Below are 13,208 nucleotides of genomic sequence, written 5' to 3'. Positions count from 1 at the left end.
TCTGACCTAACCTCCAGCGGGTCTGGCCTTGGCATTTCCCAAATAGAGAAAATGATGCACGCTCTCTCAGCCCTAAATCCATGCCTTTCACAACCCCCCATCCAATAAGACTCCGCGGTACAGCACCATAGGCCATGATCTCCAGTTTAAGACTAGAGATACGGGAGTTGTTCGAGCTGAGACCATGTCCATGTCTCGTCCTGCGGGAGGGCACGCAGTTCTTGGCGCAGTCTGTTTAGTATCGCATGGTTAGAGAGGACATGATAGAATATAACATCCATTGTCTTGACAGGCGACTCTGTCCCCGCGAGAACAAGTAGAACACCGTCTTTCTCTATTCTGTCCAGCGTCTTCTGTGAATCAGGTAATAATGGATTGTCAAGGACGGAGTCGTAAACTGATTCTTTTCCTGTTGAGGTACTGCTTGTGTTACCTGATGCTTTGGTTGACATTATGCTCTCGAGTTCAACGTGGGCTCTCTTCCAACCCCAGCTCCGTCAACCTACCATTGTAGATGAAGCGCTTAGGACTCAACTCACATCAAACAGCCCGAACAAGTCAATTAACCCAGCGGGCATTATCGGACGGCTGACTGACGTTGGTAACCATTCCAGAATGTCGGCAACTTGTGGAAATTGTTTGTTAAAATGCATTTCTAGCACAAGCTCTTTGCTGTTTTGGCGGAGAGTGGCGGCCTTCTTCTTATCGCCGAGGACATTCACTTTGTGCGCGAAGCAGAAGTTTGTCACCACGCTATAGGTAACCATTAGGCATACTCTAGATATAACATGTAAACCAGCCACGAAAGGAAGGGCATACTCATTCGCAAACGCAAAAAGCAAATCCGAGAGATTAACAACTTTCCCATTACTCTTGTGCGCCATGATAACATCCCTTAACTGCCCCACCTTCTCAGTAATAATACGCTCGAGTTGCATAATACTCTTCTTGCTAAAGAACGGCGCCAGCCCTTCTCGTCGAACTTTATGCAGACGATAATCTGCAGTGGTACCCACGCCACCCGGTAACCGCAAACTGCGTAGTTGGTAAGCGTACTTATCTCGCGGGATCATGGCTGGCGCATAGATCTGATCCAAGAGCCCGACGTCGTTTACGTGGATTTCATCGGGGGTGACACGGATGATTGAGCCTGCACAAAGCATAAATACCTGGTTCCTGGACTTGTATGGATATATTGAATCCGGTTTACAACATACCATACTGCTCATGCAACTCCTGAATCTTAAACACATACTTTCCACTCAGTATAAAATCATAATGGAATTCATACCACCATGTTAAAGCCGCAAGACGAGGACCAGGGATATGTGAAATAGGATGGAAATATAGCCGCCGAATCGACTCTGTGATCATCCATATTAAACCCGCGATAGCTGATGTCTGGAGAAGCCAAAGTAGATTCATGTTTGAGTAGAACTCCTTCCAATCGGAGATTTCTGAGATTAAATGGCATCTCTGCGAGAGGCTGACCTTCGTTTAAAACCTCGCTAGCAACAAGCGGTGGGCAAGACAACATCCCGGCTGGGGGCACCAAGACCTACCTAGCGGGACATGAGACGGAGCTAGCAACGAGCACAAAGAACATTGCGGGACCCGATAGGGGGCCATTTCCCGAATTATATCCTTTTCCGAGTCTTATAATCTACGTCTTTGTCTAAAATGGTTATCTGCATCTAATATAGCCGGGTTGGCCGGGGATAATCCCTGCCTGCCGTTGCTTTGTTCATGGGTAGGGCTCTACAGGCTCCGCCTGGACGGAGCATGGCTGAACATAGGTGAGCCATCAATTATCTTATGTATTGCCTTTTAGTTCTCTTGTATCTGTTTGTCGGCCAGTTGACCTGGGAGCTGACGACCTTGCGAAGCTAAATCTCTCCAGCTCACGGATCTTGCTTCCGGGACCCTGTGCGTTTGGATGATTGTCTGAAATCCCCCTCTTCTTGTACTTTGCATGCATTCTTCGCGGCTTGATGGTTTATAGATTCCGAATATCAAATTTCAGGGACAAGGCTTTCTTCGTTGTTTTACGACTGTTGCGCCGGGAAGCCTAGCGGGACGTGGTATCTTACCGATAATGACAGACTCCGATATGTATCAAGGGGATCCAAACTGGACCTTTAAGGGGCTAGGAATAGACAGCTAATACTTTAGTAAAGCCCATTGTTCTATCAAAGTGCACCAAGGGGTCTTCCATACAAAAACACCCACCAACGTTCCCGCCGGGTTGACGCGGACAATTCCGTACCAATCGGGCGTATTATCAGTCACAAAGTAAGGTATATCGCTACGACTAAGGAATATACTCGGGAATTTGTCCCGAGGACCCCGACACTGCCCAGGGAAATTTTTTATATCTTTCTGTTTTTCCCGTCTTCTCTCATCTACAAGGTCATCCAAGTTGAGTATCAGATGAGTCAGCGGGTTGGTTATTCAAAATCAAGGCATCAATTTGTCTGCTTGGTGCCAACCTTGCCTTTCTAATATCGCATATTCAGGAGAGCAGCATAGTTTGAGAGGCAAGCTTGCAATGTTCAGTCGGGGCTGAAAAATCAAATCAATGTCGGGGGTGGGCAGGAGGGGAGGCTCGTCAACAGACGAAGCCTCACACGATAGCGGATGCAAGTACTTGCCTCAATCATGAAATACCTATGCGAAGTTCTTCCTAGTGCTCTAAAATGAAAGACAAGGGGAAAGTGAGCGCGAAGCAAGCCAAGCTGGTAGGTTGGTTTGTTTGCTTGCTTGAAATTGTAACGTGGCTTAAATGTCTCGATGATGATCTTATTTTACCAAGCAGCCGCTACAAGGCTTCTAGAATCCTTCTGAGATACAATTGAGACCTCAAGGCACATCCCCAGGTTTTTCAAGATGAACGATCTTCCCATAAGAAAACAGATTCATGTTTTGATGATCTTCCAAAAAAAAATCAAGCTTCCTTTAGGCAGGCAGAAGGCAGGCTCTGCTCGGGCACTCACCATACTGATATTACGAACTCACCAGATCATAGCTCTATAGCTCCATATCCTTGCTATCGAGCATTGACGCTATGTCGATTACATTGTACATTGTGTTCTCCCCTCAATAGCATCATCCACAGGCCTAACTACATGCTGTGGCGGGCTCCGAGCCGCAGTAACCCTGCATGGAATCACAATACCTGATGCCCGCAACGCAAGGGATCTAGTGTCCTTGCAGGTGGGTGGAGGGATGAGAGGAGGGACTTTGCGGAGAAGACGTCTGCGTCCGTGTCGTCTAGCCCTAGCTCTGATACGGCGTAGAGGAGGTCGTTGAGGACTTCCCAGATAATTTGGTCGTCTATTGCGATGCCAAAGTCCATTGCTGCTGAGCCATTGGCAATGGTCCAGTCCTCTGGTATGACGAAAGTATTTTCCGGCGAGACCGAGGGGCCAGTAACTCTGTACCCTTCATACTCAAGAGTATAGCACTCATAGAACTTTGCAACGTCAACAAGATACGGGTATACCGTCTCAGCAAGTAACTCCTTATCCCCCGTAAACCGATAAGGATCCACCAAATGCGTCACAAGCCACGCAGCGCCCATAGGCCACATACTAGCAGAGGTATAATTATCAGTCGGCGCCGGATCACCCCATAGTTCCAAGTTATGGTGGAAGACAACGCCACTGCAGTTATACATATCGCTTGCAAGCTTCGTTCCTCTTGGATACGCAACGCCGTACAGATCGAATAGCGGCTCCTGTGTTTCAATGAGATTTGTTGGTCCTGCAGCCCAGTAATTCATCTCTGTATTGATGTTGATCGTGTACTTCCCGCCCCATGCGGCTGTTGACGCATTGTTCCAGACTCCTTGAAGGTTTGCGGGGAGATCGATATCTGCTTCTGTGTTTCGGGAGGAGGCAACGAGCATATGTCTACCGTAGTTCCAGACTAGAGTTGCGAGTTCGGGGTCATCATCCAGCCCTGAGCGAGCGAGTGCGAGACGTTCATCGGTAGGTAGGGCACGTATCTCACTCGACGAGTTCCCGAGGTTGAGTGAGGCGCGGCCGAGAAGACCAGTTGCGTCCTTGACAGCCTCAGATCTGACCTGATTGAAGCCCTGACTGAGTGTATTGTCAAGCTTGCGGTTTATCTCCGCGTCAATTGCTTCGTCTGCGTAGCGATAGTTTGTTTCCGCGTCGAAGAAGAGGTCTATAGTCGTGGCGTTCGAGATGGATAGGGTGTCGTTGCTCGCCGTAAATCGTGCTTCGATGGATTAGCTATATTTCTATCTTCCTCAATACAGCTAGAGAGCAAGTACCTCCTTCTGCCACAAAGCTCGCCTGCCCGCTGAACACAATAGGGTCTTCATTTGCAGGCTGGCCACTTGTCCCAGTCAATTTAATCCACGTCAAATCACCATCCGCAGAAGCCTCCAGCGACGAAATACCCTCCGAGCGAGAAAACGTAGCGTTGATACTCAAGGCACCCTTCTTACTCGCCGTATACCGCGCCGCCAGGACTCCCGATGGTAAACTCGCGATGTACTCCCGCCTGTATCTCAGTAGTTAGCACTGCCTGCCTCTACCCCACCGCTCACTTACTCTTCTCAACAGAGGAAACATAAAACTCACGTATAATTCACCCCCCCCCCCAACAGCAAACTCCACCCCCGCAACCCCATCCCCCGTATCCAACCACCTCCTATAACCGACCCCTGCGGAAACCTTCGGGATCGCGCTCCTAGCGCGATCCCGACAGCCAAACGGCCAATTTTCTGCATGAAGCTATTCAGAACCGAATATCTTAACGAATATTAAAGCTTTTGTAATAATAATACATGCAAATGAAAGCCCTATTCTCCTGCTTTCCAACGGACCTTTTGTACCCTCTTTTGGATGATTCCCCATTCCTTGCAGGTCTCAATAAGTTCGGGAAGCACCTTGGCATATTTCCGCTTCCATTTCTTTTTTTCATTACTAATGTTGACTTTGACTTTGCGGCACTTCATTGCTTGCACATTAGAGCTGGATACAACTCCTCCAGAACGTAAGCGACGCTTAGAGGCCTTTGCTCGCTCTGCGCGTTGCCTAGAAGGCTCTATATAACATTGTACCTCTTCCTGCATGGTCTCCGCGTATGAGACAAGTTGGGCAGCTCCACGAATAATCTTATCCAGGCCTTCATGAAAGAATGCCGGCTCAGTATCATGCAAATGAAGAATCCTATTATGTAGGTTTTAAAAGCGTTCGGCTGTTTTTGGTGTACTGCCAACTGACATAATATTATAACTACTTGGTGTTGAAGGAGTTGCTGGCCGTGTTGGCTTGGTAATCTGGTCAAGAACAACAGCTGGATTAAATGGCAATATCCCTGTGTTTCTAAAGCCATGCCTGATTGTTGCTTTCTTAAGAGTTTTGGCGCGTATTAAGGACAGAGCATGCAGGAATTTAACTTTAGTAAAGCGGCTGCATCCTGAGTATGTTGCCTCTAATACAGCTTTAGATGCCAGTATTTCATTACATGAAATACTCCAACATCAAGCGGCTGCAAGAAGTGGCTTGAATAAGGTGGAAGGAAGAATAGAATAATACCATGATCCTCACAGGATTCAACGAATTCCTTCTTGCAATGAGACTCAAAGCCGTCACAAATAAGTAACGTATATTGGCCTTTCCACTTGTTCTTGGTATCACGCCAGAAGTTCTATATCCATTAAAAGCCTAGCTCATCTGTTATAAAGCCATTCTCCGAGGTAGCAATATAATATTGGCCGTCAATATTGGTGTTGTCAAACCAACCTCGAAGAATACTATTGCCCCATACAATAATAAGTGGAGGAGCGCTCCAACCGCCTGTTAATACAGCCTCTACAACTATAATTGATTCTTGCTCTGATGAGACACCAATGTAAGGCTTATCTCCAGGAAGATCTCGAGTAACCACCCATTAATCTCTGCCTATACCAATGCGGAAGCCAGTCTCGTCAAAGTTCCATATATTATCTTCCACGATACCATTAACTTCAATAACCTTTCTCAAGGATTCAAACCAGCTAGCAACATTTGCCTTATCCTGAGCCTGCTTCCAATCAATTTCAATGGCTTGAAAACGTCGTTTTTAATAGTTTAGATGGCGATCAAGCCAGCGCTTGAGCCAATGTTCTCCTACAACTGGTGGTGGAGTTGCTGGATCGGTATGAGATCTTTTTAGGATGACATTGGCTGCATTCATGATCATTCGGGGTAATGGCCGTACAAGGTAACCTTCTAGAGTATCAAGATACCTGCAAAGAGCCTTGTCTTCTTCTAAATTCAACTTTAAATTGGTAGGTGGCCGCTGGATAAGAGAAACTCTGCCCTTCCATCGCGCGTCAAGAGTCCGTCGATTTAGCTTGAATTCTCGCGCAGTTTTTGAGACATTGGGTTTTTTTTGATTTTTAAGTGAAGATATGGCAGTAATAATCCTATCCTCAACTTCTTGATTGAATTTGGCCATGTTATGGTGGAATAATGACGCGTTGGAATTAAGGACGAGATTCATGCAGAAAGTTGGCCGTTTGGCCCGTCTGGCCGTTTGGCTGTCGGGATCGCGCTAGGAGCGCGATCCCGTAGGTCTCCGCAGGGGTCGGTTACCCCTGCACCTCCTCACCATGACCACCAAACCCGAACCCAACCTTCAAATCCCCAAAATAACTAAACCCCCTCATCTCCTCATTCTCACCCATCATCTCCCTCTGCACAAAGTCCCCCGCGTCACTAATACTCCCATTCAGCAGCATCTTCCTCGCAACAGGTAAAGCCTCAGCCGCATGCTCGGGTGTCCGATCCTGCAATGGTCCGTTCCAGATTGTGTCTTCATTTATCGTGAGCACTTCGTTAGCCCCACCGAATATTGTTGCGCCGAGTCGACCGTTTCCTATGGGGAGGACGCCTTCTTCCCAGTTTGTGGAGAGGGCGGGGGATGCGTACCAGAGGTAGCGGGAGCCGGTGGGGTTTAGGGGTGGGAGGGCGTGGGTTAGGGGGGTTAGGGTGAGGAGGAGGAATGGGTATGTCTTATGAGGCTTCATTTTGTAGTCGAGGACATAGACTTATAACACAGATACCAGGTGACTCGTTTCGCCCATTATCTAAGTAGAGAGAAAAACGAGGTATGCTGGAGAAATGGAAGCCGGCTTCATATACCCCTTGAACATCACATCAACAAGTGCAAGAATCGGCTATCATGACATCAGCTCATTTACTAACTAAATATCCTGCTGGAGACTTGGAGACGGGTATTAGGGTATTTCCTCTCGATAATACAGGGTAAATGCTTAAACTGTCTCTAGGAGTGAGGCCCTGACGATGCGGAGAAGTTAGGGCTACAGAGCTCCTCGATTGGTGGAGTTATCCGGGGTATGTCGATCAGCTCTGGCTGCGCAGGGCAGGGTGACCAGGGTCAGACTGCATGACACGAGTGATGGGAGTAATCTGCAAATTACTGACTCATTTTCGGAAGGAGGTAGGTAAGTCCATTCTCCCTGTAGCGATGAAATTCTTTATGTTCGCTAAATATGCTAACTGGCCGTGACGGCCCGGCAGCCCTGCCGACGTCTCGCAGTCAGCTTGGGAGCTTTAAAGAGGCTCTTCTTTCGTTGAAAATACTCCAAAACAGCTACTACAAACAAGTGACTAGCATCGGACTTTGGCTAGATGTGGTTTCTGGATTCGTCGGATCCCTGAAACCCCTTTTCACTGCGCTACGGTAGAGTGGCCTGTCTTGGCTCATTATATAAATATACATCTGTACAATCGCGATTTTCCCGGTTTGGTGTCGACATCAATACATTTTCATGTTTCAGCGAGATTTCGTAGCAGGTAAAGACTATATAACCGATCTTAATACTGCTGACAATTGTTTTAGAGAGTGCCACTTTTTTAAGTGCCGTTGGTTACTGAATGGTTGTTTTAAGAGTCGAAAGCGCCGGAATGCCCTACCGATTGTGGGGCTTCACCAAAGATGGCTCATAAGTATCTTAAAAAGAAGCCTTTTCTGCAGGTCGCTCCTTCAATCTGTCACGAATTTCTTCATCGCTCCTTCCCAAATCGAGCCCAAGCGGCACCACCCAGGATAGGAAGGCGCAGCGGTTGTCTGGCAGATCCGAGGAAGGTGCGATGAGCGGCTTCAGTCCCGGTTGCCCGTCATTAGGTGCTCTCTATATTGGGAGCCTGGAGCGGTAGCGGTATTTCTAGCCATTTTCCAGATCATCGTGGAACTCGTCTTGAGCTCCTCCGCCTCCCTGTGGTAGCCTCAGTGGTTGTCTCGGTGGCCACTTTAATCTTCTTATCATCTGACTCGAGCTTGATTTTATCGTCATCCGCACCTCTCTTCAGGGAAACGTTGGTGACCGTTGTACTAGCGGTTATCTGAGTCTTGCCCTCTCCGTTGGCCTCATCGTCGGCTTCCTTCTTCACTTTCACATCTACCTTCGCCTGCTTTGTCGTGGCAACCAGGCGATCCGAGAATGTCTTCAAGTCCGCAGTGAATAGCACGCTGTGCGCCCAACCAGCCTCCTTGCCCCAAAGCTTGCGGAAGTGATTGCCGACCGCGTCATATGTAGCCTTTGTCAGGGATTTGTGAGAGCCTCTGCCGAACTTGTAGTCTCTGACGGCAATTTGCCATACTGCGCTGGTTAGCTAGAGGGAAATCTCATGACAGAGGCATACGTACCATGTGTATCAACCGGCACTGACTCTCCCCAGCCCAGCCCCATCAGCGCTACGCAGTCTGCAACCTTCGGTCCAACTCCCTGCAATTCAAGCAGTTTCTCATGCGCATCGCGATATCCACTCCTACCCTCAGGCGGAAGATCCTCGTCCATGTCCTTTGTGACTTCAACTTCAGCCTCCGCCGATCCGAAAGCAGGAGCCTCAGGATTCCTCAACGAGTTCAACCAGCGCTCCTCCTTTTTCGCAACAATATTGGCCGTCTGGTAGATATATTTTGCCCTGTACCCGAAACCCAAGCTCCTTAATTTTGCCTCAACCCCGGAGTCCTCTGCTAGTCGCTCCGGTGGCGGAAAGTCATGGTATGCACGTCCATCAACATCCGCAATATGGACACCATAGTTGACGCACAACTTCTCGACCATCTGCCCTATCCGCGCAATGTTGTTATTGCTGCTGCATATGAATGAGATAAGCGCTTCCCAGGCGTCTTGGCGCAAGATACGGATGCCTGTGAAACTAGAAGCTTTCTTGCGAAAGTTGGGGTCGGAGGAAGACCATTGGGCGTATAGGGTTGTGAGGTTTGAGGAGAGGTTGAAGTAATGTTTAATGATGGCTAAGGTTGTATCTTCGGCATTGGGCGAGGTAGCGGTGGACGGAGATTTGGGGTTGACGTAGGTTCTGTAGTGTAGATGCGTTGGGTCTTGCTTGAGTGAGACAAGATGGCCATACAAGACACAGCGCCATTCGTCATTATCGGGAAGTTTATGCCATCTAGAAGCACTAGATTAGTGGGCGCCAGGGGTTCGGGGAAGTTCGAAAGAGGTACCGGAATGATTGTCCACAACGCAAGGTTGTGTTTATGCACAGCTCGCTTATGCTAATCGGCAGCTTGCGCCACTCTGAAAAAGCGCCAACCGTCATATTCAATTCGAGAAATGGACAATTGAAAAGTGAAGTCGCAAATGCAGCAGCAGAAGAGGATGTCAATACTGCCGCAGTTATTTCCTATACCGAAGGCGGTCAGCTCTCCGCCGGTGTCACGCTAGCCTGAGGAGGCCTAGCCTGGCAGGTGCTGTCGCCGATCTGGAGACCAGAGAGTTTTCGCTCAGCGCAGCTTTATCTACACATCGCTCTGTTTTCTGGTCAACTCCCTTCTGCTTGTCATCGCTGGTTCTGGAATCGGATTCATTACTTCCAGCTTTACTGACTTTGTTGAATCGAAACTGGCCGGACCTCGCTCGCGTCGCCACCCGACGGACAAGACAGACAGGAGCTTCAAGAAAGTGAAAACGCGCTTGAGTTAGGATGAACGGCGACACTTATTCATCCAGGGGTATGTCCAACTCGCTTTCCCTTTTTTTTCCCTGAAGTTTACGCGATGCTAATTAGATTAGGTGGCGACTCTGGTCGCCCTAGGGACTACTATGTGAGTATTTGAACTAGAAACAACCGAGCTCTATTTAACAATTTCCAGCGCGACGAACGCCGTGAACGCGGAGACAGAGGCGAGAGAGGCGAGAGAGGAGAGAGGGGAGAAAGGAGACGCTCGAGATCCCCCCACTACGGCTCCAGGAGCTCGCGCCGCGAAGCCGAAGCCGATTCATACTCGTCCAGCCGTGACTACCGCGCCCGCGAACGGGAGGACCGCTACTCGAGCCGTCGCGATGACCGGGACTACGACCGCGAGCGCGGTGAGAGAGGCGAGCGAGGCGAGCGTGGCGAGCGCCGACGCAGAGACTTTGATGACAGACCATCGCGCCGCGAGAGAGACAGAGATTTGTTCGAGGAGCGGCCTAGACGGGAGAGAGGAGAGCGCGGAGACCGGGAGCGCGGAGGTGAGAGGAGAGAGCGAGAGCGCAAGAGGAGCCCGTCGCCGCGCAAGCGCGAGCCGACGCCTGACTTGACGGATGTTCAGTCGGTGTTGACTCGGCGGCGACGATTGACACAGTGGGACATCAAGCCTCCTGGTTACGAGAATGTTACCGCGGAGCAAGCGAAGCTCTCAGGCATGTTTCCTCTTCCAGGAGCTCCCCGACAGCAGCCGATGGACCCCAGTCGTCTCCAGGCCTTCATGAACCAGTCCGCCAGCGGCTCCGCAGAACCCTCGGCACTCAAGCCGTCCCACTCCCGACAGTCGAAGCGTCTGTTCGTGTACAACATCCCACCAAGCGCAACTGCGGATGGTCTCGTTTCCTTCTTCAACCTTCAGCTCAACGGCCTCAATGTCATCCAAGGCGTCGACCCGTGCATCTCCGCCCAGATCTCAGATGACCGGTCCTACGCGCTGCTCGAATTCAAGTCGCCCAACGATACTACAGTCGCACTTGCGTTTGACGGAATCACAATGGAGGAGCATGCTGGCAATGGAGCAGAGAATGGCGCTGGAAAGGGTCTGGAAGTGCGACGCCCCAAGGACTACATTATTCCGAATATCTCCGAGCAGGATCTCGAGGGCGACAATGCCATGAAGGACGTCCCAGACTCGCCCAACAAGATCTGTGTCTCAAACATCCCGCAATACATTCCCGAGGAGCCGGTCACAATGCTACTCAAGTCGTTCGGCGACCTCAAGTCTTTTGTTCTGGTCAAGGATGCGTCGACCGAGGAGTCTCGCGGAATTGCATTCTGCGAGTACGCTGATCCCGCTACGACGACCATTGCCGTACAAGGTCTCAACGGTATGGAGCTGGGCGACCGACACCTCAAGGTCGTCCGCGCCAGCATCGGTCAGACACAGGCCGCTGGGTTGGACATGGGCGTGAATGCGATGTCGATGTTCGCCAAGACTACATCCCAAGATCTCGAGAGCAGCCGAGTCCTGCAGCTGTTGAACATGGTAACGCCAGAGGAGTTGATTGATAATGAGGATTACGAGGGTATGTCTTTCCACACATTTATGAACAAGAATGTGCTAACAGTAAAAGAAATCTGCGACGACGTCCGCGACGAGTGCTCCAAGTTTGGCCGTGTGATTGAACTCAAAATCCCCCGTCCAACTGGCGGCAGCAGACAGTCCCCAGGAGTCGGCAAGATCTTTGTCAAATTCGACACGATCGAAGCCACGACAGCAGCACTCAAGACGCTTGCCGGCAGAAAGTTCTCCGACCGGACTGTCGTCACGACGTACTTTTCCGAGGTAGGCCTCCTTCACCAATCCTCTCACCAACTTATAGTACACTCGCAATATACTAATGATAATGCAGGAAAACTTCGACGTCAACGCCTGGTAAAATATCAAAACGATCTAGTCAAATCCCATCCTATTTTCCATCCATCATGATGTTCATATTGCAGAGACTTCAGAGTTCAGAGTTCGGGAGAATATCACATCACTATTGCTATTTTTCAATCATCAGGGGTCGTTCAGGTTCAGGTCGGGGTTTGTTTCTTTCTTTTTCTTTTCCTATGCCTTTCTTTGGGTTAATTGAATGTCAATGATGTACCATAGCGAGAAATGCAAAATGCAATGCAATGCACAAAATAGATCCTATCTTATTTTCTGGAGTTGAGCATAACTTAAGAGTTACCTAATGCATTGGATACCTGGGTATAGAGATGTAAGGTGATCGTAAGCGTTCGACGTCGTCATGGTAAGTAGGTCCTCTAATTACGTTCAATAGCCGCATGAACCCTGTTTTTGTTTCTGACTTCTTTCTCGTTCGCATGTGAAAGCAACTGCCATCCATGCCCTGGCCCTCTCTGTACTGTACTCTGGATGCGGATTAGAGGCATGGTCCGGCCGAGGCAACCCGACCCCTTCTCGACTAATCTAGGTAGGTAGGTGAGAAGGTAACGAATATGGATTCATCCATGGATCGTCCCATTCAAGTCCGACCCTAGGCTTCTGAATCTAACAGTACTACGGACTAAAACTTAACCACAGGCTTCTAGAAAATAGAACCCCAGCTTGTCTCCGAGTTCCTCCTCACTCTCGTTCTCACTGTCTAGGACTCTAGATTATGCAATACGGCCGAAGGATCGAAAGGATGAAGGGAAGGAAGGGAAGGGATGCTGTAATGGCATTGTCTTTGACTTTTTCTGTAATTATGGCGGGGAACATGTTCTTCGCGTGGCTTTGTGCTGCCTTTGCAGGATTCGCTTGGGCTTTGCTCAACGGTTTTCTAGTGCCATCGAGGTTAGAAGTTAGAATGTTATTTCAAGATTCATTACCGTTCTTTTGAACAGTAGGCAGGGTTCAAGATTATGTAGTGCCTAGGGTTCTAGGTAAGGTACTAGGCCTTTGCCTGGGCTCTTCGAGAGAAACGCCGTGATGGGTAAATAGTCAGCAAAACCCTGTGCTAAACTGACAAAGCCCTACCTCTACCTAACTCCCGTTCCCAACAATTAGAGTCTCCTCTAGGCTTGGAGTAAGCGAGTAAGCCGTACTCCGTACCCACTAACAGATTCAGACCGAGACTCAGTCTGGGTCTGAGGCTGGGAATGTAAATGTAAATGAAAATGAGGGGTACACTGCACCACCCAGATTACTTCACCTTGGCACAATATTCCAGAACAGTCGCA

General features: G+C 49.3%; 5 protein-coding genes across 5 annotated transcripts; 2 read left to right on the top strand and 3 right to left on the bottom strand.

Annotated features, from left to right (window-relative positions):
• Positions 1-152: 152 nt before the first annotated feature.
• Positions 153-1,425, bottom strand: BDV14DRAFT_197676 (cytochrome P450; the record flags this gene model as incomplete). Its single annotated transcript, XM_073772740.1, has 4 exons — positions 153-353; positions 540-753; positions 820-1,150; positions 1,218-1,425. The coding sequence occupies 4 exons, from the start codon at positions 1,423-1,425 to the stop codon at positions 153-155; spliced, it is 954 nt and encodes a 317-aa protein (XP_073630628.1).
• Positions 1,426-4,831: 3,406 nt separating this feature from the next.
• Positions 4,832-5,200, bottom strand: BDV14DRAFT_168979 (uncharacterized protein; the record flags this gene model as incomplete). Its single annotated transcript, XM_073767958.1, has 1 exon — positions 4,832-5,200. A coding segment is annotated over one exon (369 nt), but the record flags the coding sequence as incomplete, so codon positions are not given.
• A 2,435-nt stretch (positions 5,201-7,635) lies between these two features.
• BDV14DRAFT_168978 (8-oxoguanine glycosylase OGG1) lies at positions 7,636-9,650 on the bottom strand. Its single transcript, XM_073767957.1, has 3 exons — positions 9,514-9,650; positions 8,689-9,458; positions 7,636-8,641 (listed from the first exon to the last, which is right to left on the bottom strand). Exons 1-3 carry the CDS (start codon positions 9,606-9,608, stop codon positions 8,223-8,225), a joined length of 1,284 nt encoding a protein of 427 aa, XP_073630626.1. The 5' UTR covers positions 9,609-9,650; the 3' UTR covers positions 7,636-8,222.
• Positions 9,651-9,800: 150 nt separating this feature from the next.
• BDV14DRAFT_168976 (splicing factor u2af large subunit) lies at positions 9,801-12,235 on the top strand. Its single transcript, XM_073767956.1, has 5 exons — positions 9,801-10,020; positions 10,082-10,113; positions 10,162-11,563; positions 11,612-11,823; positions 11,891-12,235. Exons 1-5 carry the CDS (start codon positions 9,993-9,995, stop codon positions 11,915-11,917), a joined length of 1,701 nt encoding a protein of 566 aa, XP_073630625.1. The 5' UTR covers positions 9,801-9,992; the 3' UTR covers positions 11,918-12,235.
• A 432-nt stretch (positions 12,236-12,667) lies between these two features.
• BDV14DRAFT_168975 (uncharacterized protein) lies at positions 12,668-12,930 on the top strand. Its single transcript, XM_073767955.1, has one exon. The coding sequence runs from the start codon at positions 12,674-12,676 to the stop codon at positions 12,866-12,868; it is 195 nt and encodes a 64-aa protein (XP_073630624.1). The 5' UTR covers positions 12,668-12,673; the 3' UTR covers positions 12,869-12,930.
• The last annotated feature ends 278 nt before the right edge of the window (positions 12,931-13,208 follow it).

Source organism: Aspergillus stella-maris, assembly GCF_047715825.1.
Source record: "Aspergillus stella-maris strain CBS 113639 unplaced genomic scaffold BDV14scaffold_12, whole genome shotgun sequence".
NCBI classification, from domain to species: domain Eukaryota; kingdom Fungi; phylum Ascomycota; class Eurotiomycetes; order Eurotiales; family Aspergillaceae; genus Aspergillus; species Aspergillus stella-maris.
The sequence above is the reverse complement of the archived record's forward strand: the minus strand, read 5'-3'. Positions and strand labels throughout refer to the sequence as shown.